At 40.4% G+C, this 27,929-nt stretch overlaps 1 protein-coding gene across 1 annotated transcript in view; it reads left to right on the plus strand.

Annotated features, from left to right (window-relative positions):
- The first annotated feature begins 577 nt into the window (after nt 1-577).
- Nucleotides 578-27,929, plus strand: part of LOC127577504 (cyclic nucleotide-gated cation channel beta-1-like) — a 42,348-nt gene continuing 14,996 nt past the window's right edge. Inside the window, exons 1-13 of the mRNA XM_052028737.1 lie at nt 578-822; nt 1,988-2,139; nt 4,183-4,353; nt 9,072-9,280; nt 9,649-9,699; nt 11,496-11,582; nt 14,126-14,190; nt 15,019-15,141; nt 16,761-16,902; nt 17,738-17,897; nt 23,085-23,182; nt 25,302-25,385; nt 27,770-27,888. Of these exons, the coding sequence (XP_051884697.1) occupies nt 578-822; nt 1,988-2,139; nt 4,183-4,353; nt 9,072-9,280; nt 9,649-9,699; nt 11,496-11,582; nt 14,126-14,190; nt 15,019-15,141; nt 16,761-16,902; nt 17,738-17,897; nt 23,085-23,182; nt 25,302-25,385; nt 27,770-27,888 (1,706 nt within the window). The remainder of the gene's footprint in view (nt 823-1,987; nt 2,140-4,182; nt 4,354-9,071; nt 9,281-9,648; nt 9,700-11,495; nt 11,583-14,125; nt 14,191-15,018; nt 15,142-16,760; nt 16,903-17,737; nt 17,898-23,084; nt 23,183-25,301; nt 25,386-27,769; nt 27,889-27,929) is intronic.

Genomic DNA, 27,929 nt, shown 5'->3' on the forward strand with positions numbered 1-27,929 from the left:
TGAGCCAGGGTTGGGACAGTGTGCAGAGCTAACATTGGCACCCAGCAAATCTGGGAAATTCCAGGTGCCCTGAAATTAGCTTTATTGTTCAGTTTCAGAGTTTGACAAGATTAAACTTAAGTAGTACCGGTGCTATTGTGAGAAAGCACTTCTAGAAGCTGGTTAAGCAACTTTCAGTGGCTGTTGCCACCTTGAACATCTAGATTTGGTCCTTTATAGAAGGACTGTAGTTTTGCTTAAATGTATATTGGAAGGTGTAGACAATGGACGGAATTAATTCAAAATTGTAGCAAATAAAGAGTGAAAGAGAGCAGGAAATTTGTCTTCCGTACCTGGACTGGCCTGTATGTGACTCCAGACCTTCCAATGTAGTTGATTCTTAAGAATCTTTAGGACAACAGGGGAGAGGGGAACAGGGCAGCATTGCTAGATGGCATGACTTTAATTACTTAATCAGTTTTTTTGGTATTTATTGCCTGAAACCTGACTGGGTTTATTCAGGATCCACATATTTATTTCTGACCAGCATTGAAAATGGCAGAATCTGAACTTCCCAGATAGTCGGATTTCATTAACTATGGATGGATCCCCAGCTGCCCTGCTGCAGCTTTCAATGGATGGAGGCGTGCAGGAGCAGAAGCAGAGGCTGGAAGCTGACCTGGAGGAGCTGGGATCATTGAATGTTGTCAGTGAGCTGCCTGGTGTTGGAAGGAGAAGCAGTTCACACAAACAGGTTGAACAGCTCCAGGCATTTGCCACATTAGAACCCAGCAGTAAAAGCAGCAGGGCTGAAAGATGGCAGATGCAGAGTCTGTGTGCTGGGTGAGTGGGTAGGGGCTGAGTGGTAGGTGGGTGTGTCAATATCCAAGGGAAATATCACACAGATCTACAGCATGGAAACAGACTGTTCGGTCCAATCACTTCATGCCATTCTTTATGCTTCACTCAGAATTCCTCCTATCTTTCTTTGCCTAAACCCATCAGTGTAACCCTCCATTCCTTCCTCCCTCATGTGCATTCCTATACAGCAATGATTTAGGAAGGTTAATGGAATATTGGCCCTTGCAGCAAGGGGCCAAAATTCCATTTGCCTTCTTGATTCGTTGCTGTACCTGCATGCTTTTAACGTTTCATGTACAAGGACCCAGAGATCTATTTGTACCACAAAATGTTGTGTTCTCATTCCATTCTATTTCTTCCTTTCAAAGTAAATAGCCTCACATTTTCCACATCTTCCAACTTTTTGACCACTTGCTTAAAATATCCATTATCCCTTTTCAGGTTCCTTGTGCCCTCCTCATAATTGGCTAACCCACCCACCTATCTTTGCAAGTTAACTTGGTGTCTTGATCCAAATCATTAACATAGGTTATAAATAGTTCAGGTCCCCAGACTGATACCTTTGGTACCCCACCAGTTACTGGTTGTTGATCCAATCCATTTATCCCAACTCTATTTTCTGCAGGTTAACCACTCCCCAAAATACTATCCCCTAAACTAATGCTTTGTTACTTTGTGCAATAACCTTTTAGGTGGCAAATGCCTTCTGGAAATCCAAGTGCTCTTCATCTACTGGTTCCCCTTTATCCACCCTGTTTGTTACAGCCTCAAGGAATTCCAGCAAATCTGTCAAACATGATTTCCCTTTCATAAAACCATGTTGACTCTGTTTGATTGATTTATGATTTTCTAAATGTCCTGTTATTTCACTTTCCCAATGTTCATCCAATTGGCCTTTAGTTCCCTGCTGTCTGTCTCCCTCCTTTCTTGAATATAGGCATTGCATTTGTGGCTTTTCAATCCTCTGGGCCCTGTCCAGGATCCAGGGAATTTTGATAGACTACAACCAATGTGCAAAACAACAAAGCCTTTGGGTTATATTTTGATATTGATGTTTTTGATATTGGCGCTTAGGTTACATCGGCACATGTCATAACCTGTTTGGAAAATCAAAGTGACTAAATTCAGCTTAACTCATCAGTTTCAGATCTCAGCAGGGTTCAATGTCAAGTATTACCAGTGCTATTGTTAATGAGCGACTCCAGGAATTAGTTAAACTCTTTAAAGAACGAACAGAACAAGTCAAAGAAAAGCTCATTGACCCTGATGTATCCGAGGATGAGGGAAGTCCAACTGCAAGTAAGTAAAAGAGAGTGAATTCAGGACATGATGGTTGGGATGGGTCTGCAAACAGCAAGTATTTGAACAACAACATGAAATGATAAACTGGCTCTACTTTATTGTTTCCCTGAAATACTGAGTGAACTGCAAGAGTGTTTCAGGGAACATGATAGAGTGGGATTAGTTGCAATGAGTATGGAAGAACACAAGTAGATGCAAACATGGCAGGAGAGTCTGGAGCTCAGAGGGTTAACAAACTCACTTGACAGACCATACTTTGGGTACTGAGCCTGGCCAGTGGGTGGGATGAAAATCTCTCTCTGATGCCTACTGCTAGGGACAGCTCTGTGGGATGTGTGGGTGAGGGGTTTGGGAGTGTGGGAGGAGGAGAGGGATGTGGGAGAAAATGCAGGATTGATGTTTCAGTTTCTGAACTGGTCAATGCTCTGTCTGTTTTCTTCCATTGTTATGCCATCATTGTGGTTCACTGTTATGTTTCAAAATTTGGTTTCTAATTCATATAAGAAATTCTTTAGCGTTGAAAGCATTTGTTCATGATTATTATCTAATTATTGATTGGTTTATTTTTTCCCTTTAAAAGTCGTACTAGTGATATGTTATATTGTTAAAGAGTAATCTGTTTGCTTAGAATATACTGTACATGTTTTTCTCCTTTGGTGGATAAAATCAATACAATGCGTGTTTAAGTGAGGAGTATAGTTTAAAAAAACAATTAAGTAAGGGTTGACAGCTTCAAGCTCCTGGAAGTGAACATCACCAACAACCTGTCCTGGACAAACCACGTGGATGCCATGGCCAAGAAAGCCCACCAGCGCCTCTACTTCCTCAGGAAGCTAAAGAAACTTGGTTTGTCCCCTTTGACTCTCACCAACTTTTACCGATGCATATAGAAAGCATCCTATGAGGATGTATCACGGCTTGGTACGGCAACTGCTCTGCCCAAGACCGCAAGAAGCTGCAGAGAGCTGTGGGCACAGCCCAGCGCATTACGGACACCAGTCTCCCCTCCTTGGTCTCTGTCTTTACCTCTCGTTGTCTTGGTGTAGCAGCCAGCATAGTCAAAGACCCCACCCACCTGGACATTCTCTCTTCTCTACTCTTCCATCGGGTAGAAGATACAGGAGCCTGAGGGCACGTACCACCAGACTTAAGGACAGCTTCTACCCCACAGTGATAAGACTATTGAACAGTTCCCTTATACAATGAGATGGACTATGACCTATGACCTCATGACCTCATGATCTACCTTGTTGTGACCTTGCACCTTATTGTACTGCACTTTCTCTGTAGCTGTGACACTTTACTCTGTACTGTTATTTTTTTTACCTGTACTACATCAATGCATTCTGTACTAACTTGATGTAACTGCACTATGTAATGAATTAACCTGTAAGATCGGTTTGTAAGACAAGTTTTTCAATGTACCTCGGTACAAGTGACAGTAACAAACTAATACCAATACCAATAAGTACGTCTGGTTAGAAGGTGCTTGGCACAACCTCAGTAGCTGCTTCCACTGTGGAACCTTCCATCCAATGCCCCCACACAGAGGAAGTTGGAGCCACCCTGGCTCCTGTTGATGTAGAAATTCCAGAGACACCCTCCTATTGGTGAATCTCGGCAGGGGTGGGTATTATTTCCCTGTGGACATGCTCTTAAGTCAAATGGCAGTGTCTAACTAAACATTGTTATTCATTTTTTAACTATACTCTTTACTTAAACATGTGTTTTATCGATGTTATCTACAAAAGGAGATTAAAAAAAGTGTATATTCTATGCAAACACATCACTCTAACAATATGGCAGCACACTACTACAACTTTATAAGGGAAGAAAATAAGCCATTTTGGGAGGATACCATTGTGATGGCCTTACCTTAATTAAAGCCTGACCACACTCCAAAATTCTTCCATTGGCCATACTTTGAAAGTTCATGAGGGCATGAAGGGCAGTATATAAATGCACTTCTTTCTATTAATTTGTTCCGCTCAAGGCATGTCTCGCTTGCTCACGCATAAACCTGTTTACATTATGCCACAGCACCCATGAAGGCGGCTCCGGCAGCCCCTCCCCCACCCCCAGAGGAAAAAAAAGAGGAGAAGGAGGAGGACGAGCACTACTGTGAGATGATGTGCTGCCGATTCAAAACAGAACCTTGGCTCAGACGGATCAAATCAGTGGGGCTTCCATCCAGCGTTGATCCTTTCAGCAGTAGGTTTAATTGAGACTGTCTTTGAAAGTTTGAAACTGTGGTAGTCTGATTAGGAACTGATCAAAGTAACAACCAGTCCACAGTCATGGTACCTAAAGCAAACAGTACCTAGTTGGGCAGTAACTGGTCCACAAGATTTTTTTCTGAGGAGGAGGTAGTTAGCAGATATGTATGATGGGCCAAGATCTTAGCCAAGGAAGAATTGATTTGCAGGGACTTATCTGAGCAGTGTGAAGGGAACAGAGCCTGGTAGACTGGAATCACCCTGTAGTAATCAGGTTTTCATCACAGCAAGAGCTGTTCAGCAGAAACTAGTCAACAATTTGGAGTCCGTAGGTTAACTAGACAATAGAAAAGAATCAACAAATAATAGTTCAGCACTCTTGATCTTGAGCCACCCTGTCTGGCGGGTAGCAGGCAAGTCAGAGGTCTTCCTTTTGGAAATGGGCAAGGGCGGGATCATCATCCAGAGGCCCAGGCAGTATGCAGAGGAGAGGTTATCTGGCTCACCTCTCTCTTTTTTCAGAGACTTTATATGGGCTGTTTTTGTCCCTGGAGAAGGTGCACCATTTGTCACTAGTACACTTCAGAGGCAGACACTGGAGAGACTGGAATGAACCATTTACACCCAGAACCAAATTATATTTTAATTTGTCATATCCTTTAAAATGCTAATAACTGGCAGTTTATTGTTTGTGCTCTTTTGAAAGTGGAGATTTATGAACTCTCAATGATAATGAAAAAGGTCATCCTTGTTTGTAATTTAAATTACAGGTTTGAGCACCAAGTGTTAGTAATTTAATCAGTAACTTGTCAATAGGATCTAATCACAGCAATATCTGGATGGATAGGAAATAGCTCGGTCAAAAGTTGATTGTGGCAACTTTAATTAGTCAAAGGGGGCTAATCTGATAGGAGTTTGTCCAATGGATTTCACCTGCTCATTTTTAGTCAATATGGTCCAAATTATGCAGGTGTAACTATTTTATGATATCACATAGTAGGAAGTAGTCAGCAAAAACAAGCCAATAATTTATCTAAGCAATATCTAATTGACCAGATGTAATTGCATCAGTGTAACATTAATGAAGGAAAGATGTTTATTAAAACAACCAAACTGGCATTTGATAGAATGACTTCCTTTTGTATATAGTTTCAGTTTGACCATGTTCCTATTTAAGTTATTGTATTAACTGTAACTGTATGAAGTGTAGTGTGTGGGGCTGAAAAATAATGACATTTTCTTGTGAGGTTGTTCAAATAAACAGACCTTCATATCCTTGCTATGGCTTGAGCAGATTCCAATTTCAGTACCAAGTATCAAGCAGATTATTGTGTGGTGCAATGGGTGCACATGCTGCCATAAGAATTCTAAAAAGTAGCACAATGATTTTATGTGCTACACAATAAAATTTTATCCAAAAACTGTACATGATCTGCAACCGGTATGTAGCATGCTCCACAGAATTGCAGAGCAGTCCCCATGCATATGATATGCTTTGATATGTGGGATCCTGGGTGAGCACAGCAATATCAGTCAGCTTCAAATGCAAGGTCATCATTGGGGCAAAATTCTACCATGCAGAAGCAGTGTATGAGCACCATGAGCCTCAACTGCTGAAGCAGACCTTAAATGCTGCCGCCAGTATTATTGAAAGAGCTTGTCCTGACCTGACCCAAGCTCCTTGAGTTGATTGCTTTAGCTGGGAGCCTTAACCCACAATCTGTACTATGGTGCCCAATTTTGATGACATGGTCACCCAATAGCCACTCCTGCCACTCGAGGGCAAATGTGAAAACTGTGGCAATAAGAACACTCTGTATGGTGGAAGATCAGGCAACAAAGCTTGTGCTTCTCATGCTGCATTGCTGCTATGTGCCTATTTTATGCACAGTTAACCTCCAAAGGCCGAGCATTTGCAATTCTGTCACATGTGGTAGGCTGCTCGTCATGTGTGGTAGAATATCACCCTGGTGCCCACAGATCAGGCAGCTGTAACACGTCTTCAGATATAAACAGAATTTGTTTCTTGGTTTCTGCAGCTTGCATTTGAAATCAGTCCAGATCAGTTGGAGCATAGTCTTCTTTCTCTGTAGGCTAAATGGGATTAAAATGAAGTTCAATCTAATTGTAAGTCAACTCTAAATCTGAAGGTGGAGATTTAATGTCAGAGTTACAAGGATGGTTGGTGTGAAGACGTAAAAATCACATTGATGGAATAGGAGCAATACTCCTGAAATTAAGATTCAGATAAATTGTTGCGCAGTTGAAAAACTTTATTCCTCACCTAATCTTTGCCGCACCCACATGGAAATGTAGATCTCTCATACGTAACTCCTGCTCTGATTACCTGGGAGTATTTGTTACAGCAGAGGACAACACAATTTACAATGTAATCCTTATTATACTTAACCAAGAAACTTGATTGGGTAGTTAATAGAGAGCATCTCTGAAGTGTTGGTTTTTTGAGTGGGATGTTAAATCAAGCTTCCATCTGCCCTCTCAGGTGAACATAAAAGATTCTATGACACTCTTCTGAACAACAGTAGGGTAGTTGTTCCTAGACTTCTTGCCATTATCAGATTACAATTAGTGGGAGCCGCTCATGTGTACTTTGTCTCTGACATTTTCTCTTTGTCAACACTGGCAGTCCTTTGAAAGAATTTCACCAGTGGGCAAGGTGCTTTGGGATGACCTGAGGCTGTGAATGGTATGATATAACTGCAAGTCTTTCTTTGGCATCCAACTTGTGCTGTTGCTCTGCTGGGAGTGCTTGGTATGGATGCGAGATGTCAAAAGTGCCCCATCCAGAACATTGTCCTCTCCACAAAAAATTATAATGTAGAAGAGTTTTATTGTTGACTGAACATTGGTGTGGAATGTATATTTAGATAGTAAATAAAAATCAAAGAAAAGTGCAGATGCTAGAAATCTGAAATATACAAATGCTGGAAACACTCAGCAGGTCAGGAACACCTATGGAAAGAGAAACAGAGTTAACATTTTAGGTCTGAGACCTTTCATCAGAACCGTCTTGATGAAGGGTCTTGGACCTGAAACGTTAACTCTTTATGCTGCCTGACCCACTGTTTCTAGCATTTTCTGTTTTCGTTATGTATTTTCTTTTATCTGGGTGGATCTCAATACATATCTGTCAAACTAATTGATTGCTCTGCTTGGTCATTCCACCACAGCATAATCACTTTTCATCAAAACACCCATCATTTGCTACAGTCAGGGTATATATGTCCAGACTTCAGTTGTGTGGACACATCCAGACACCACACAGTGCACATCTGAATCACTCAGATTTGCCGGAGTCTCTAGGACCTAAATGATTAGAGCCATACCTTTCAGGGATGACTGGGAGACACTTCTACATGGTAATAGTTAGGAATCTCTTCCACAAGTGCCAATTGACACTGGGTCAGTTGCTGACTTTACATCTGAAATTGAAAGATTTTTGACAGAAGAAAAAAGTAGGTAGATGGAATTAGGTCATAGATCAGCTGTGATCTTGTCAAATGGCAGGACAGGCTTGGGAGGCTAAATGGCTTCCTTCTATTTCTATATTTTCTTGGTTACATTGTTTTACTCCACCCAAGGCAGAACAATCACCAGTTGAGACATCAAGTGACCTACCATCTGCTTAACCACTTCACAGAATTCAGCCTGCATGCCATTCCTAGTGTGACCCACCCCACAACAGCTCACTGTAGAGCTGCCACATTCAGATTCCAGTCTTGCCACCGTATTGACAGCTAAACAAGACATATAGTTCATTCTAACTATAAAGTTTGCTACACAATAAAATTAAATTTCCACTCTTACGGATTCTGGAGTCTGTTTCCAGAATCCGTGAAGGTTTCATTTCAAACCTGCTCGGGCTGCTGGAATACCAGTGGCAATGCCTTGATATTCTTATTACTGATCTCTATATCCACTTGTTATCTTCTTGAGGCTGAGGCCTATAACCTGAAATGGGTTTGGCTGGCAGGTATTCCTCCATTGGCACTGCTAGCTGCCATCTGCCAGGTAAGTGTTCATCTGCTTCCGATGTGTTAGGTTGTCTTTGTGTAAATGTCATATTTCCTGTGTTGATGTTCAAACTGGTGACATGTTGATAGTGATGTTTATACTAATATTAATACTAGTGATTGCTCACATTAGTGTGGCTGATATTTAATGTTGTTAAGGTGATGGTGTAAGTGCTTGTTGATACTGTTTAGTGGACCAATTAATCCAAGTGTGTCTGCAAAGGAAGGAATATTATTACTAGACAATGCCACATCATCTTCAAAGCCATTAAATATCAGAACCAGAGGTGCTTTTTGACATGAAATAATGAATCAGGAGTAATCTGTACTGCATTTTATTTTCACTTGGTGGCATTAGTTTGATATATGGTAAGAACTGCCTATTTCGATGATATCACCCAACTTTGTTCCTGTGCCATGCACAACGCTAACTATAGTAAAGAGTCCTCCTTGCTGTGGTAGCTACACTACAACCTGCTATGCGCTGTGACTGTATAGATTATACTTTTGCTGCTGTTAAATTAAGAGGCAATATGTCAGTAAGTGGCAATTTTCATTCATTTAGTGCCAACTGAACAGAGGGACTACTCCATTGCGTTTGTAAGTAATCTGTTATGTTTGGGTTTATCTACAATATTGGGTTCATATGTAACACAGTTATTTTTGTTTTCTGTCATAGATCCGTTGTATGTCCTGTGGTTATCCATTGTGGTATTAGCCTGGAATTGGAATGTTTGGCTAATCCCTGTGCGTTGCACCTTTCCCTATCAAACACCTGATAACATCCACCTCTGGCTTTTGATGGATTATTTTTGTGATCTGATTTACCTGACGGACATGGTTGTTTTCCAGTCCCGCCTCCAGTTTGTTCAAGGAGGAGACATTATAGTAAGTGATCATATCAATTTTTCCCTTGGTGATTAATAAAAGTTATTCACGCAGTCGGCCACCTCAGCCATATGTAGCCTTTATAGATTTTAACTTTCCTCATCTTCAACATCAGTTCAGACAACAATCAGGTTCTTTTTTAGATCTTTTCAAACCTTTTGTCATACTCAGCAAGTTAACAAAAGGTAGCAAAGGCCAAAAGCAATTCCGAAGTGTAGATTCTAGTCACATGGTTAATCTGTTCATTCCAAAACGTTGATGCATACCAGAGGATTTCAGCAACACTAGATTCCATGCAACTAAAAAAAAAGAAACACTCATTGAAACACTGCTCGATGTTGAATAAACTTTGTTCTTCTCTATTTCAGACAGCAAGGAAACCTATGAGAGAAAATTACCTAAAAACCCAGAAATTTAAGGTGAGTCGTTGCACTGGTGAGCATGGATAAGGTTCACTGCACTGTCTTTCAATAATCAAGATGAACAATTTATATTAGTGTATTGATGAATAGCTCTTGCCTGGAGTGATATTAATGGGCTCTGAAAATAGATAAGCTGCATTTAATGAAAGCTAGATAAGTGCATGAGGGAGAAATAGAAAGTTATGGCAAGGTCATTAAAGGAAGGGAGGTGGGAAGAAGCACATGTGGACCATCCACCGCATAATCAGGTTGGCCTTTATCCACAACGTAAATTCTAAGTATTCCCAACAACTGTGACCATATGGAGAACTCCCCAGCAGTTTTGTGATCATAATAGCACAGAAAGTGCTGCAGTGGCCTACTCAGCTTTGCTCTCTGGCCATTTCCACCCATTGTATCTTCTGATGTTAGTTCTTTTGGGCACCAGATCCATGTTCCACTCCATCATCCCATGTCATCCAAATATGGGGACATTTAACTAAACAGTAGCAATGGAACAACACACTCTGTTAAGCTGTCACCTCAGTAAAATGGCACTTGTCACACCAGCATTCAATGAGTGTAAATTGTTATTAGGCAAATATAAATTCCCAAAGCCATTAGGATAACTGAATAAGAAACTTAGTCAAATTTGGCAGCAAAGAGGAGCCACTAAATTGGTCCAGCTGCCCAGCTGCTACTGTAGCTACTAAACCCAACCCTGCCCCAGAACATTCTGTGCCCCATCATCGTTCATCCCCACTCCAGCATCAGCACTCCTCACCAGAGACGTGCTGCTCATGGAGTTGCTGCCTCACAGCTCCAGCAACCCGGGTTCAATCCTGACCTCCTGTGCTGTCTGCTTGGGCTCCCTTCTACAGGGACAGATCCATCGATGTGGAGTTTACATGTTCCTCCTGTCACCACTTGGGTTTTCCTCGATACTCTGGTTTCCTCCCACATCCCAAAGATGTGCAGTTTGATTGGTTAATTGTACACTGTAAGTTGCCTGTTGTGTGTGAGTGAAATCTAGGGGGAGTTATTGGGAATGTGCAAAAATAGGTTACAGGGAAAATTAGTGAGGAAATTGATTGTTCTGTGAGCTGGCATAGACTCAATGGGCTGAAATAGCCTCCTTCTATGTCATAATATGGAAAATCTGGAAATATAGAATATCTACTGACAGCTTCAACAAATGCAGTGAGGTGGGAAATACTTAATGAGGGAATATTATCTGAGGTATTTAATGGTTACATTGCTTTATTATTTAGGGCACATGTGTCCATTTGTGTGAGAGTAGAATCACTCCTTGCCTGAAGGATGATTGCTATTACTGACTTATCAGCACAAGCCCATCTCTTGAATCAGCAGTGTCACATTCAAACCCTATCCCTGCTCAATGTCCAGATGAGCCCCCAGTTTGTTAACAGTGGCCTTCAATCCATTCTGGAACTGGATCGTAGAAGGAAAGTGTTTGTCAGATATTTGATGTCTACATTGGGTCTTTTCACCAGCATTTTTTATCCAGCTCCCAAAGATTTTACAAATTTGTCACTTATAATATTCTTCATCTAACCAAGAGACAAGAATTGTTCATCATTACAGCAGCCTCCCACTTATACAGCAGGTTGAAGTGGTCATCCACTGGTCTATAGCTGGTGGAGAAGTATTTGCCTTCTAGAATCAATAGCTGAGTAGTTGAACCACATTGAACAATCCAGGCCCTGATAAAGTTTGATATGCAAGAAAGAGAGAGAAATTTTCAAAAACTAATAAAATTAATAAAAATATAACCACTTTAATTCTGTTTCCAGATGGATTTGGTGTCTCTTTTGCCTTTGGATGTTTTGTACTTGAAACTAGGCTTCAAAGTATTGCTGAGAGTTCCACGCCTCTTGAAGGTGAGTTTGTTTGACGTTTTCTTCATAGGTCCATTGTAAGTTCTGTGGTTACCCATGGTGGTACTAGCCTGGAATTGGAATGTTTGGCTAATCCCTGCCTGATAACATCTAGCTATGGCTTTTGATGGATTATTTTTGTGATCTGATTTACTTGATGAACATGATTGTTTTCCAGTCTCGCCTCCAGTCTGTAAAAAGGAGGAGACATTATAGTAAAAGCTTTACCCATAATTTGTTGCCTCTGGGTCCAACATCACCATAGGTACAGATTTATAAAGTCAGTAACTCATGGTAGAAAATTATACATATCAACAGTGCTTGATTGCAACCAGAAATCAATTAGAAAGAAATAGAATAGAACTTGCATTATGTAACACCTTTGAGAACCTCAAAGCACTTTACAGCTAAATAACTACTTTTCAAATGTAGCCAATATTGTAAGTTAAGAAATTTGAATTTAGTTTGAGCAAAGCTGGATTCTATAGCAATGAGTTGGGAATATGTTTTATTGCTGGTGGTTGAGGGTAAAAGCTGGACAGGACACTTGGCTCCCTGGTACAGGTACAAATACATCCGTGACCCAACACAATTAATACCTTCAAAGCATTGGCAGTTATAGTGGTGCATGAAGTGTCCCGTTTTCAGCTGTTACATGGTGAGCTAACACCTCAAAATGCAGACAGGGAGACTGAGTGCTCCTGAAACTGGAAGCTTGTTGTCCACATATTGTCTAAGAACAAAAGGCTTCCTTCACCTACTCCTGAAGCAGGTTATTATTAGACACTTTTCAAAATACAAACCTGTATCAGGTCCCCATTTCCACATTCTTGCCTCAGGAAAAAGCACATTATATATTGTGTACATAGAAAGGGAGGTCCTTATTATTGTTTCCATTCTTGATGGCAAAATTCCCCACCTCCAATTTCTTTCCCTACCATGGCACCAACTTCGTTAGGAGTTTGAGGAGATTTGGTATGTCACCAAAGGCTCTTACAAATTTCTATAGATGTATGGTGGAGAGCATCCTGACTGGCGGCATCACCGCCTGGTATGGAGTCTCCAATGCACAGGATCACAAGAGGCTGCAGAGTGTTATAGACTCAGGCAGCTCCATCATGGACACCACCCTCCCCACCATCGAGGACATCTTCAAGAAGCAGCATCGATCATTAAGGACTCTCACCATCTGGTACACGCCCCCTTCTCGTTACTACCCTCAGGGAGGAGGTACAGGAGCCAGAAGACCCAAACTCACTGATTCAGGAACAGCTTCTTCCCCTCCACCATCAGATTTCTGAACGATCCATGAACCCATGAATACTACGTCGTTATTCCTTTATTTCACATTATTTATTTATTTTTGTGACTTATAGATTTTATGCCTTTGCACTGTACTGCTGCTGCAAAACAACAAATTTCACAACATGTCAGTGATAATAAATCTGATTCTAATTCTAACCACCAGGTCCTGGCCTGGTCTCCAAAGTCTGAGCCCTCTGAACACCCTCCCATCCACAATCTCTTGGACCCCATAGCTCCTTCCATGGCTCCATGACATGGTGCAAAAACTCAAAGCCTCATTGATCCCAGCTACCTGTCCAAGACCAGGACTCACCCCTTCCCCTTATCTACATAGCCCAAAAACCAAGTTCCAACTAATACTGTCCAAAGACTGGACTCTACTCCCTCCTTCAATGACACCCTCCAAATCCCTCATCCCTCTCCCATTCTGTGCCAAGAGGTCCAAAGTCAGTGAACCCTCCCTGAGCCCATGTCAAAAATACCAAATACCTTGACCATCATCCCTGAATCCCACAACATCTGTCCAGAGACCCTTATTTCACCCATAATATGTCCAAACATTTAGCTCCTCCCTATCCCTTCAATCTGAGCTCTCACAGACTACATAACAATGGTCAATGATTGTATCTCTCCCACCCTCACAATAATGAGTTCAAAGACCCAACCTCATGACACATCCAAGGATTGACAGACTTGGAGCAATTACCTCATTCAACTTCCTCCTGCAGCAATTTTCTCTCTATGATGAGATCCGAGGCCAATATCGCAGCTGCTCAGACCTCTCCATTTATGATAACCTCATGTTGGGTGGCTCATCAATGTGGACAATTCTGAATTTACCCTCATAGAATCTTCTAGAAGAGAAGGTGGTCATTGAAATAATCTGCCTGATTAGTTCCACACCCCAGTGTTTCCCCATTTTCATTTACAAGAATATATCCAATTTCCTTTTAATACAAGTACTCTTTTATGCAGTTCATTCCAATTCGTATCAACTTGATTAGATTTGGCAAAGTTAGTGCTGGTTCAGTTGACGATATAAGCCTGCTTTTGAAAGATCCTGAATTTGCATTTTGTTTAATCGATCATTCACTTGGTATTGTGATTGCAATGCCAAGTGAATGGTACTTTCTGTATTCATATTATAAGTATGTGATTTTTAAAAATATTTAATATTACACGTTTTATAGTAAAGTATGTGGTGGTGTTACTGAATTTGTTTCAATAATCTTTTGTAACAGTACATGACCTTTCTTGAATTTAATGACCGATTGGAAGCAATAATGAGCAAGGCTTATATTTACAGGTGCGTAACACTGTTTTACTGCTCAGATGAACCTGTAATCATACCTTAAGAATCCATTGTGTGCTACACATTAACACTCAGGAATTTTAGTATGTAATACAGAAGTACCTCATAATACCTTCTGTGAAACAGTGATGCCCTGGTACTGCCAGGACTGTTCCCTTTAATCACAGTGATCCTTACTTATCTTTAAACATAATGATAATCATGGATTGACTCCTTTAAACATAATTGAGCATTGGCCCCTTGAAACACAGTGATACAAAGGTACTGTTCCCCTATAAATACATTGATGTTCAAATATGATTCCCTTTAAACACTGTGGTAATTAGGTGCTGTTCCTTTAAATAGAGGGACAAGTATTGCCCCCTTTGAATATGCTGATACCCAGGTACTGTCCTCTTTAAACAAAGTACTAAGCTATCACTCAGTTGCATGTGATATTATCAGGGTACTTTTTTGACACATAGGATAACACCAAGATTTCCGTGCAATGCATACAGATCAAAGTTCCCTCATATTGATACCCAGAGATGCAACTATAGCTTCATTTCAGTGAAGGCTAGGGAGATCAGAAACATGGTCATAGACTCCAATCGGGGTGGTATCCTAAAAAGAAACAGAGCTCTGTCACGTTAAGGAGTACTAAACTGCAGAAATATGGGTACAGATTCTTCACTCAAAGGGTCAGGATGTTCAGGAAAGGGGGCACACCTACTCACCAATGGTTAGTGAATTATTGAAGATACATACAATCTTCATCTCTCAAATAAACCAATCAAGAACTTTCCAATTATGCTGAATGTAAATTAATGCTTTGTTTTACAGAGTGATAAGGACCACGATATATTTACTGTACAGCCTCCACATAAATAGTTGTCTATACTATTGGGCATCTGACTATGAGGGCATTGGATCCACAAAGTGGGTTTATGATGGTGAGGGGAACAGGTGGGTTTGATTGTCAGATCTGATGTAATGCTTTTTCTGAGATTTTGTTTTGCTTGTTTCCTATTTCATGTGTTTGTATTTATACACGCCGGATTCCCCACCCAAACTACACCAGTGATCAATTGTTTGAAACAGAAACTCTGTACAAAACAGTTTAAATCTGAAAGTGAAAGAAAAAATGCTGGAAATATTCAGCAGGTCAGACAGGATCTGTCAAGAGAGAAACAGTTAACAGTTTCATTACAAATAGCAGGATGGGGTGAAAGAGACAAATGGAAATCCTGTTGGAGAGAGGAGCACAGCTTCTTCAGGGTGGGAATTCCTGGAAGGCAAATGGCAATGAATTCAGTAATAACCCCAAAGCAAACAACAGTACATGCTGGAAATCTGAATAAACAGGAAATGCTTAGCAGGTCCGGGAGCTTCTGTGGAGAGAGAAAGTCAACTTTTCAGATCAATGACCTTTCATTAGAACTGTTTCTATAAACAGCCTAACTTCTTCACTCTTTCCCACAGTTTCCTGTGGGAAGTCATAACATCTCCTTCCTGTCTGGCTCTCAACTTGTGGATTTTATAAAATTTGTCCTAAGTCATACGTTCTAAATATATAACATAGAAGCTTTTACATGTTGCATTTCCAAAATTTGGATATATTGATTTTAATGAAACCAAACTTTGGAAGCCAAAATTCAAAGGGCATATGTTAACATTTTACCTATTTGCCCACGATGATATCAGGATGGATTTTTACCCCATATCATTTCTGCAGTTTAGGCACGGAGGAACTAATATACCTGTTATGTCAGCCGTGTCTCAGTGGTAGTACACTTGGATCTAACTCAGAGAGTGGGGGGGGGAGTCCATGTCCCTTTCCAGAAACCTGAGTATGACATCACCACTCTAACCCTAATGCCACACTGTCATTTAGATGAGATGTTAAATTACCAATCAGTCTGCTTTCTTGAGTTGGCTGTAAATGATTCAAGGCCACCTTTTTCAAGAATAGCAGGAAAGTTCATCTGAATGTTGTGGCTAATATTCTGGTCTTTATCTTGCTACTATTTCTGGAATCTGGCTCTGCACAAATTGGCAGTCACAATTCATACAATCCAAACATCAGGGCATTCCAAAGGTATGTGCAAAGTTGCAAAGTGTTTTTGGATATCTTAAGGATGTGAAAAGTGCATTACCAAATGGGGGTAAAAATGTTACCCATGAAACCTTAAATTGTCAGATAACCTCCTGATGCTCACAGCGAGACTCAAAATTCAATAATGGTCACTGAGGTGAACTATTAGGATTGGCCGTACCACAGAACCACATCTCAGTTAGTGTTCACACCTTCAGGATAAACATCCAACTCAGGAATAGTGATGCAAAAACAGTAGAGCTCCAGATGCTTTCTACTCTTTGTCTGAAGTACTTCCTGAACACCCTGAATTTTGTTTTGACCCCTTGTTCTGGACTTCTCCACCTGAGGCTGTAATTTCTTTCTTTTTACTCTATTTATTCATCTTAATCACCATATGTCGATCAGCCCTAAAATGTAAATATTCAATTAAAATTACTTTGTACCTGAAACTGAGGTTTTATGCACTCTGCATTTCCTTTCCTTGCAGTTATATGAGGTGCTATTACTGGGCTGTGAAGACCTTGATTACAATTGGAGGGTTACCTGACCCACAGACAGTGTTTGAAATTTTCTTTCAGCTTGTCAACTACTTCATGGGAGTCCTCATCTTCTCCATCATGATTGGCCAGGTACTGAACTTACTATTGAAAGAAAAGGAAATGGCAAGTTTATAAATCTAAATGCAACTGAAAAGAGAGATTAGCTAATATGTTCAGTGTTCCTCTTCATTGGGACTGAAACGTACCATCTCTGTTTCAAAACCAATTAGCCTTGATTGTGATATTCCACTTTAGTTTACGTCATAGATCATCCATTCAAGAGAACAAAAGTGCTGTGACTTAATGGATAGAACTACCAAAAGGCAATGGATGAAAGGTCTTTGTGTATAAAATCCTGCCTACTGTCACTGAGAGAACTGGCAGGATTTAATGGAGAGAAAGCATTTAAATAAACAAGTTAACCCCTCACTTCACTAGTGACTCATTGCAACAGCAGAGGTCTAGAAGTCATGTATTGACCTCCACACTGGATGTTAGACAGAAAAATAACAATAAAATGGGATGCAATTTTTTTAAAAGCATCAACTTTCCTTTCTGACTAACCAGTTTGACTGTAGCTCTCTGAGAGGTGAAAGGTTTTTCAGTTTCCTCTTTACAATATAGCTGTTGGTCAAATGTCTGCACTGTTAGGGGTGGGTAGGACACCCTTTATGGATGAAGACTGAACTTGAGTATTTTCAGAATTACTGCTTTGTAAGCCTTTGCAGAGGTTGTGATATATGTTGGCCCTCTCCACCATTGTATCCATTATTCTCTTAGTGCACTGACATGCTTGTCTTCTATACTATCGTTGTACATTCAAAATTGAATATTAACATATCTATAGTTGAGGATTTGGCTCATATTCAGTTGAATATCCACAACTGAGTCATGGCAAAAATCCACTGTTTTTGTTGGTTCTTAGATGAGAGATGTGGTGGGTGCAGCTACTGCTGGGCAGACTTATTATCGAAATTGTATGGATAACACCGTGAGATATATGAACTTGTACAAAATTCCTCGAGGAGTCCAGAACCGAGTGCGGAAGTGGTATGAATTCACCTGGGAGTCACAAGGAATGCTGGGTAGGTCTGATATATTTGCCCGCAGTTTTGAGTTGTAATCTCACAATCAGCCTATGTGAATGAACATCAAATATGGTTTATGCTTGGGGTCAAGCTGTAGTTCTGCTGTATTTTCTAACCATAAAAAAGGCTGGATTCTATAGACTATGACTTTAAAAAAAATGATTGCTAGGACCAGGACCTGTAACCTGTAAGAGAAATGTCCTGTCCTAACTACATGGATCCTAAGAGCTTCCCGGTGTTCCATAGTTTCCATAGTAGGGGCAGGAGACCAAAAGAACTCCCTGATTATTTCAGGTTGGGACTGGTTCCAGGACATCTTGTGAAGAACAGAATTTCTGCCCGCCCTTAGAAAGCAGACGACCATTCAGAGATATAAAGAATGGGGAGGGTAGGCGGCTGTCATTTAGAGATTCTTGGTGATCAGGAAGCCACCAAAGGCACACTGATGGAAGAGGGCAGCTGATGCAGATTTTAAAATTTGGTGACAGATCTAGAGGTATCAGGGCAAGGAGAATGGCTACCAATAACCTTGGAAGCTACCAATAACATTGGTTAGCAGAAGCAGGTGAAATTGAAGAGATCATTTGGTTAAAAGAATGTATTCCGTACTAGATATCAGCTATGGATTTGTGGTCGCACTTCCATCTCTAAATTATAACACTGTGGGTTTAAGTACCACTCCAGAGATGTGAGATTATAATCCAGGTTGGCAATACTGGGGAAGTGCTACATTGTTGGAGGTGTCCTTCTTTAGCTGAGATATTAAACCACAGCCCTGCCAGCTATCTGAGGTGGACATGGATTCTTAACTATGGCTCACAAAAGAAGTTAAGGATAGTATTAGGATAGTATTAGATCCACAGAGTCATTTAAGATTGGCAGACAAAGTAGCGAATTTCAGGATTAGTTTATATTTAAGAAAAGGACAAATAAATTAATTAAGAGAGCAAAAGTAAAGCATGAGAGTAAATTTTCAGGGAACATAAAGGTGGACTGTAAAAACTTGTAAAAATATGTAAAAAGAAATATATTAATAAAGTCAAGTCTGGGTCCCCCACAGTCAGAAATGGATGAAATAGCAGAGCAATAAAATACTTTGGTTTTACCTTCACTGAACTGGACACAAGTAACTTTCTAGATGTGTTAGGGAAACAAGATCTAATGCAGGTGAGGGACCAAAGGAAAGTGTATTGAAGAGATTAAATTCCCAGGGTCTGATACTTTGCATCCCAGATTACAAAAGGAGGTAGCTGAGGAAGTGGTGCCTGCATGGATATCATTTTCAAGAATTGTGTAGATTATGGAATCGTTCCTGCTGATTGGAGAGTGGAAAATGTAACCCTGCCATTTACAAAGGAAATGAGTCTGAAAACAGGAAACTACAAACCAGATAGCCCAACATAATTGTTGGGGAAAATAGTAAAGGCTATTATAAAGGATTAGGTAACAGGACACTTCAAAAATATCAATGGAATTAGACAGTCAACAAGGATTTCTGGAAGGGAAATTGTGCTAACAAAATCTATTAGAGTGACTTGAGGATATAACTGGTAGAATAGATAAGGGAAAACCATTGGATGTGGTTTTCCCACATAATCCTACATAAAAAGGTTGGTGTGTAAAATTGAAGCAGAAATGGTATTGGGGTGATATATTGGCATGGACTGAAAATTGGTTGACAGACAGGAAGCACAGAGTAGGAACAAACCAGTCTTTCTTGGGCTCATAGTCAGTAATTAGTGGGATATTGCAGGGATCAGTACTTGAGCCTTAGTTATTCATAACAAACAGCTATGACTAGTGGTGTCCCACAAGGATCGGTTCTGGGACCAATACTGTTTGTGATATTTATTAATGACTTGGATGAGGGGGTAGAAGGGTGGGTTGGCAAATTTGCAGACGACACAAAGGTTGGTGGTGGTGTAAGTAGTGTGGAGGACTGTCGAAGATTGCAGAGGGACTTTGATAGGATGCAGAGCTGGGCTGAGAAGTGGCAGATGGAGTTCAATCCAAAGAAGTGTGAGGTGGTACACTTTGGAAGGACAAACTCCAAGGTGGAGTACAGAGTTAATGGCAGGATTCTGGGGAGTGTGGTGGAGCAGAGGGATCTGGGGGTTCATATCCACAGATCACTGAAAGTTGCCTCACAGGTGGATAGGTTAGCTAAGAAAGCTTATGGGATGTCAACATTCATAAGTTGTGGGATCGAATTTAAGAGCTGCGAGGTAATGATGCAGCTCTACAAAACTCTGGTTAGACCACACTTAGAGTACTCTTTCCAGTTCTGGTCACTTTATTATAGGAAGGATGTGGAAGCGTTGGAAAGGGTTCAGAGGAGATTTACCAGGATGCTGCCTGGATTGGAGAGTATGGATTATGAGGAGAGACTAAGGGAGCTAGGGCTTTACTCTTTGGAGAGTAGGAGGATGAGAGAAGACATGATAGAGGTATACATAATATTAAGAGGAATGGATAGAGTAGACAGCCAGCACCTCTTTCCCAGGGCACCAATGCTCAATACAAGAGGGCATGGCTTTAAAGTAATGGGTGGGAAGTACAAGGGAGATATCAGAGGGAGGTTTTTTACCCAGAGAGTGGTTGGGGCATGGAGGGCGGTGGTGGAGGCAGGTACATGGGTCAAATTCAAGAGATTGCTAGCTAAGCACATGGAGGAATTTAAAATAGAGGGCTATATGGGAGGAAGGGGTTAGATAGTGTTAGGCGAGGTTTAAAGGTCGGCACAACATTGTGGGCTGAAGGGCCTGTATTGTGCTGTACTTTCTATGATTCTATGAAAAATCAATGATTAATGAGAGAACAGAATGTAATATTTTTAAGTTTGCTGATGGCATTAAACTAGGTGGGATTGTGAATTGTGGGGAAAATGCATAGGGGTTTCAAGGCAGCATAGACTGAAGCATGGCAGATGCAGTATAATGTGGATAAATATGAAGTCACCTACTTCAGTAGGAGAAACCGAAAGGTGGCATATTATCTAAATCGTTTTACTTTGGGATGTGTTGATGTGCAAAGATATCTGGTTGCTCTTGTAAACCAAGCAGTTAAGAAGGCAAATGGTATATTGCCCTTCATTGATGGAGAATTTGAGTACAGGATCAAGGATGTCTTGCTAAATTTATGCAGAGCCTTGGTACGACCACATGTGAAGTATTCTGTGTAATTGTTATCTCCTTACCCAAGAAAGGATATACTTGCCATAGAGGAAGTGCAATGAAGGTTACACTGACTAATGAAGGTTCACAGACTGATTCCTGATATACCACATCAAGGAACAGAGGGAGAGAGTGGAATGTGATATTGAGCTAGATGATCAGCTGCGATCGTATTGGATAGCAGAGTGGGCTTGAAGGGACAAATGATGTACTCCTCCTACTTTCTATTCATGATCCTTTGAGTGAAGAAATTTTTCATCTTTCTCCAAAATGACGGACCTTTATCCTGAGACCATGACCTCTTATTCTAGACTCTACAGCCAAGGAAAATAACCAACCATTTTCTACCATGTCCAGCTACTGAAGAATTTTGTATATTCACAGATTACTGCCAATTTCATTTGATCTGTCCCCAAAAGACAATTCTCTTATCCCAACAATTACTGTGGTGAATTTTGTTGCACCCTCTGTAAGGCTGGCATATTCTTCCATTGGTAAGGGAATAACACAATGTACAACAGGGTGATGTGGTAGTGGTTAAGTTACCAGATCAGCAGCCATGGTACTTGGCCATTGACCAGAAACATGTTCAAAATCCCACATTGGTAGCTCTTCTTTCTGACTGAATCCTTGTTCTATCTCACTTCCTCATTGCGTCTCCAGATGAATTTAGCTGGGTGGCACAATGGCACTGCAAGTTGTGCAGTTAACCCATAGCTCCAGCAAAGTGGGTTCGATTCTGACCTTCAGTGCTGTCTTGGTGAAGTTTGCATGTTTTCCCAGTGACCACATGTGTTTCCCACAGGTTCTCTAATTTCCACCCTCATCACAAAACTGCTCTGGTTCTTGTGTTAATTGGCTCCATCATTCAATATGATTGCAGCTGATCACTTAAACTGCCCTTGCATGGGTGGCTGATAGGAGAATCAGGGGTTGTTAATGTTCATGTAAGTGAGAATAGGTTACAGGGAAATAGGCGGTGGAATGAGATTGCTCTGAGAGCTGACATAGACTCAATGAGCCAAATGGCTCCCTTCTTTGTTGGGAGCATCATGAGATATGAGAAATTCAAAAATTAGAAACAAAAGCTAGGCTTGATAATAAGTATGGAACTACTGGACTGTTTTAGGATCCCATTTATTCACTCAGGAAATCTGCCATCCTTAGTTGGTCCAACCTTTATCTAACTCCAGACCAACCAATTACCTTAATTCTTAACTCCCTCCTCAGTTTAAGGGTAGTTAGGAATGAACAATCAATGTTGGCATTGCAGGCAGTGTCTCTATCCAGTTAACGAATTAAAAAAAAATTTTAAAGGTGCATTTTTATTCCTGAAGGGAATAATCATTGAAAATTCTGAATTATGCCTCTGAATGTCTTTTGTTAAACTGGTTGGTCCATGGCCTCAGCTTTCTGTCTCAAATGCATTCCATGAATTTGTCCTCCAAAATACCTTTGCGTGTTGGGTTTGCTCGTTCTGTGGGAAGACCAACTCTTTCATAACCATTTCATTGTCTGTGTTATTCACACCTCAAATTTTTTGATACTCTGTCCAACTCTATGATTACTATTAGGAGACATATATACTACTCCCGTCAATGTTTTCTGTTCTTTGTTCCTTCTTAGCATCACCCACACTGATCCTTTGTCTTAATTTTCTGATCTTTGATCCTTTCTCCCCACTGCCTTTATCTTATTCTTTACTATTAGGGCAACTCCACCTTCTTTTTAATTTTGCCTGTCTTTTCTAGAAGTAAATTAACCAGGAATATTTGGTTCCCAACTTTGGTTACCCTACAAAGAGTAGTCTCAGAAACAGCTACCAGTTTTTCTATGTTGTTTTAAATATGATGTACATTCAGAAATAATACCATTAATCTTAATTTATAATCATTTGGCATTGAATAAGTTTTAGAAGCAGAATACAAGGCATAATTCAAGAAATTTTTACTGCCAAGTGCATTGATGTCTCATCTTCCCTACTGATACTTAATTTTATCTCTTTCTCCAGATGAAACAGAGCTATTGGTACAGCTCCCTGATAAAATGAGGCTGGACATCGCCATTGACGTTAACTACAACATTGTCAGTAAAGTCGCACTCTTTCAGGTACTGAGACAGCCAATAGGAGCAGGTGTAGAGGGACTGAATAAGGGGGACTTGTGTTGTTATAAAAGGGAAATACTAGCTGGAACACACAAGAGTGAATGATCAAAGTCTATAGGACAATGTTAAAACCATGTCCTCCTGCTCAGAGGCATTTGTATAATCAAAAGTAACAACGGCAAATAGAGCTTCACACTCAAATTTCGCAAAAATCACCTTGGTTGTTTGAGAGCTAAGATTTCTAAATCTCTTTTCAATACCATCCAAATTGTTTACCTTATCTAATTTATTTTATAGATGGGGATTTTAGCCCCAAGAAAAGATGAGCTGGTAGAGGTTGGGAGGGTTAGGGTGGGCAAAGGGTTTGTAAAAGTTTTGACTTTTTATATCATAAGGTGGTGCAATACACCCACTCTGAAGTTTAACAGGAGCATGTTTCTGTGAGAAACTGACTCAGTGAATCTGTTGATTTTCTGATTGAATGCAGGAGGGCACTAGCTGGTACAATTAACATCGTTGATGGATGTTAATACTGTGTTTTTTTTAATTATTGTTAAATTGGCTCCAAATTTAATTTGAGTAACACAGTTCCCTGGGACTCAGAGAAGTGTAGATGAGTTTCTACATCAGCTCAGGTAGGTATTTAAACATGCCTTTGTCCCGTCTGAATAAAATCTCACTTACTAAAGCTGCTGTCTTGGTGTTCTTTGACAAATTCCTGGTAGAGTGTGCTGATGGGGGTACAGCATTTATCACCATTGGACAATGTTAAATTTCAGACAGGGTAGAGTGTAGAACATATTTGTTAGCGCATCAGAAAAGGAAGACTACCACAATACATAGCAGTAGGACGGAGGAGTGGAGAAGGCACTGGAGAGGAGCCCGAGTTACAGGAATCACCTCCCACGTCACATAGTTTATGGACAGATCTCTCAGAAGACTATTCTTTTTCCTTTACAAAATTAATTCACATTTCAGCAAAAATCTATGCAGTTCTTGCAATCACAGGCAATATTTTACCGTTTCAGTTTTTTAATTCAACCTTTTTATACTAAAGAAGTGTAATTGTTATTTTTTTATAAATACACCACAAGCGCTTTTGTACGTTTTGTGTAAAGGAGGTGAGGTGAGGGAGGCATCACAAAGTAGCCCACCAGAGGATTCCAGGACCTTGGATTGTGTAGGTCAGCAGCTCTGGTTGTGGTTGGTCCCTTCCACTGGAAGATCAGCAGATTTTGGAGGGAACATCCGGCTTCTTTCCCAAGTTGATGATTCTTCAGCAGCAGCTGATCCCTGTCCTAGAAAAGGCACAGACCCTGTGTTATCAAGCTGGTGGGTTTTGAACCAGGCCACATTACCAACACTTCTCTCTCCAGGCTTCTCAGCAGGACTGCAAAAGATCAGTGCCTCCCCAGGCTGAGGTTAACACATCGATCTGTGGCAACTTATCTCCAGTCCTGTTTCTCCTCCTTGCTTTCTGCATTTCTTTCTCCTAACTAAGGACCTAGATACAAATCAGTGGCAGCATCGTACCCCAATATGAAGCTGACTCTGAGACAAACACAAATTTCAAGATGGTTGGAAGGAGCACCAACGGTGGACGACTGATTGGGAAGATGATGAACTGTTGCTACTGTGTGCTCCCATTTTAAATGAGAATGAGGAATTATGTGTTGGAGAACACTTAGCATGAGAGGATGATGGGGGTTGGATGGGGTTGCTCATTGCCACATGTCATAGTCCTATTAATTTTACTTTTCAAATATCCAGTTCCCTTTTGAGCATTACTACTGAATCTGCCACTTTTTCAGATGGTGCATTCCAGCTTCTAATAATTAACTGTGTTAAAAGAAAATTCTCCTCACCATTTCTTCTTTTATTTCCAACCATATTAATTTTCTGTCTTCTGGCTGCCAATGGAAAAAAAGTAAATATGGAAAAGTATCATAGCCCCTCCATAGCTTTGTACCCCTCTATAAGAGCTCCCCTAACCTTGTCTTAATATCTCATACATCTCCTTTTGTTGGGTCTTTTTTCACTTCATGAAGTGGCAGATGAGTGAAACAGACTATGCAGGGGCTGGAAGTTCAATTCTCATTCCATTTGTTTGACCTCTGTACAGGGCTGTGACAGACAGATGGTTTACGACATGCTGAAGCGACTCAAGTCAGTTGTATATTTGCCTGGTGACTACGTATGTAAGAAGGTAACCTCAAAACCCCTAAACTTCCTTTGGATATCTGGCACAGTAACAAGACATTTGACCTGAGTCCACATTGGTACCTGTGCTCCACTCCCACTTCCTCCCGTGTCTTCCTTTAAATCTATCAGTGTCACCCTTTGGTTTCTTTCTCCCTCACATGCTTGTTCAACTTCTCCCTAAATGCATTCTTGTAACAATTGGAGTATTGTGTATAGTTCCCATTGTCAAATTCCAAAAAGGGCATTCTTACCATTGCTTCAAACATGCTTATAACTTTCACTGCTCTTTAAGTAAAGAAATTTCTTCTAAATGTCCTTTCGGATATCTTGATGACTATCTTATATTGATGGCACCACTTATGTTCTTCTCCACATCTCCCCACAGAAACATTCACTCTGTCTCTACTCCATCAACATCCACCATCACTTTATAAAACACTATTACTTCACCCCTCAACCTTCTGTTCCCAAGAGAAAAGGGACCCAGTCTGTTCATCCTATCCTAACATGCATACCCTCACTCTTCTGGTATCATTCTTGTTCATCTTCTCTCCACCCTCACCAATGTCTCCACATCCTTTTTAGAATTTGACAATGGGAACTATACACAATATTCCAATTGTTTTTTGATACAGGTTGAGCATAATTTCCCTACTTTTCAAGTCTATCCCTCTAATAATAATTCTTGGTGTTTGTTTGCTCATTTTAAATGCCTTGCTAAACCTGTGGTACATCTTTTAGTGATTGATGCCTTTGCACTCCGAGACTCCCTTATTCCTCCATTCACATTACCTTGCATTTGGCTGTGTTGAACTCCATTGCCAATTATCTTCCCATCCTGCCTTCTGATAATTTATTGCAATCCCTCTCAATATTGACTATGTCCCACTTCCCAGGTTTCATATCATCTGCAACTTTAGAAATAGTGTTTTTGATTCCAAAGTCTAAATGTAAACAGCAATGATTCTAGCACAGATCCCTGCGGAACACCTGGACCTACCTTCTTCCATTATAATAGCTACCTTCACAGCCAATCTCTGTTTTTTGTCCTGAAGTCAGCCAGCTATCTACTCTATTGCTTGTCCCCGGTTCTGCACAGACTTACCGATTCATTAATGTCTCAGATACTGCGATGTGAATATGACCAGATATCTGTTTTTAATGGTATTTGTTGGGCTAGTAAAATTGGTTTGGCCACCAGCTCCCCTGCTCTTCTTTGAATAAGGTAATGGACCTTTTGTTTTTATCTGAGGCAGCAGGTGGTTTAATATCTTCTGTGAAAATCCCCACCCATGACAGGACCACACTCCCTTGGTACAGCAGTGGTGGATCAGCTCAGACGTTATGCTCAAATTTCAGGCATGAGAACTAACAATCTTCTGACTCCGAGTCAAGGATGTTACCACTGAGTCAAGGTTCAGCCAACAAGCTTTTGCTGAGTGAGACAAATCACTTTTGGAATAACTAACCAGCTAAGTTGCCAAAACATGGGCAATTTTAATTGATAATTGGGCTTTCTATTATACAAGCTCAGTCGCATAGCAGTCTTGTACTGTGTTTCCATTCTCCGCACAACCTCTGCACAACCAGAAATTCACTGGTTGTACTTTGGATTAGAACCAGTAGCTGGTTTTGCTTCTCTTTTGATTTTTATTTCCATTGATATCTGTAGAGGAGGTGCAACCACACTGCTGAAGCTCCTTCACTCATTTTACATTTGTGTTCAAAGTCATGACCTTCCCACTAAATAGTAAACTGAAAAAAATTCAGCACAGATATTCTTCATTCTACTTGTTGTTTCAGCCTTTAAACTTATACATGCATCATTATTTCAAATACTATCTTAAAGATTGAACAAAATTTACTTTTCTTTCATTAATCCTATAATATTATGAAATAAGTAATGCAGTTTACATCAGTCGTCATTAAAATGGAATAAACATCTTTTGCTTTGGTTTATATGCACTGACCTCCTTTTGATAAGAGTCATTTTACTTGTGCCGTTCATCACTGACGTGTTTAACAACAAGCAGAATCATCAAGCCGTGAGTTGTGAATAGACCCAGACTTTCCCCTGTCTATATATTGGATCAATTTGAACCAATTGGGTAGTTTCTGATCAAATACCAGATGTACCTCCAGTCACATTTATATGCCATCCAATTTCATTCTCCATTGACAGATTAAAATCAGGAGTAAACTGGCTATAGGAAAAAAATGAATGGATGAGATATGTATGTTTATGCAAGTTTCCTGTATGTAACTATCTTTACGTTAGTCTATATGTACTCATACACCCATACATTCATCTTTTTGAAGGATCATCTCCAGTTCTTGATGACAACGTTTCAAGCTGTCTGCTGAATAGAAGCTGTTTGTTTGTTTCAGGGAGAGATTGGAAGAGAAATGTACATCATTAAAGCTGGAGAGGTCCAGGTTGTTGGTGGCCCTGATGACAAGACTGTGTTTGTAACTCTGCGAGCAGGCTCTGTGTTTGGTGAGATCAGGTGAGGCTCCAAGTGTTTTTCTCAGACCAGTTCAGAATTAA

The sequence above is a fragment of the Pristis pectinata genome, chromosome 13, assembly GCF_009764475.1.
Source record: "Pristis pectinata isolate sPriPec2 chromosome 13, sPriPec2.1.pri, whole genome shotgun sequence".
NCBI lineage: Eukaryota > Metazoa > Chordata > Chondrichthyes > Rhinopristiformes > Pristidae > Pristis > Pristis pectinata.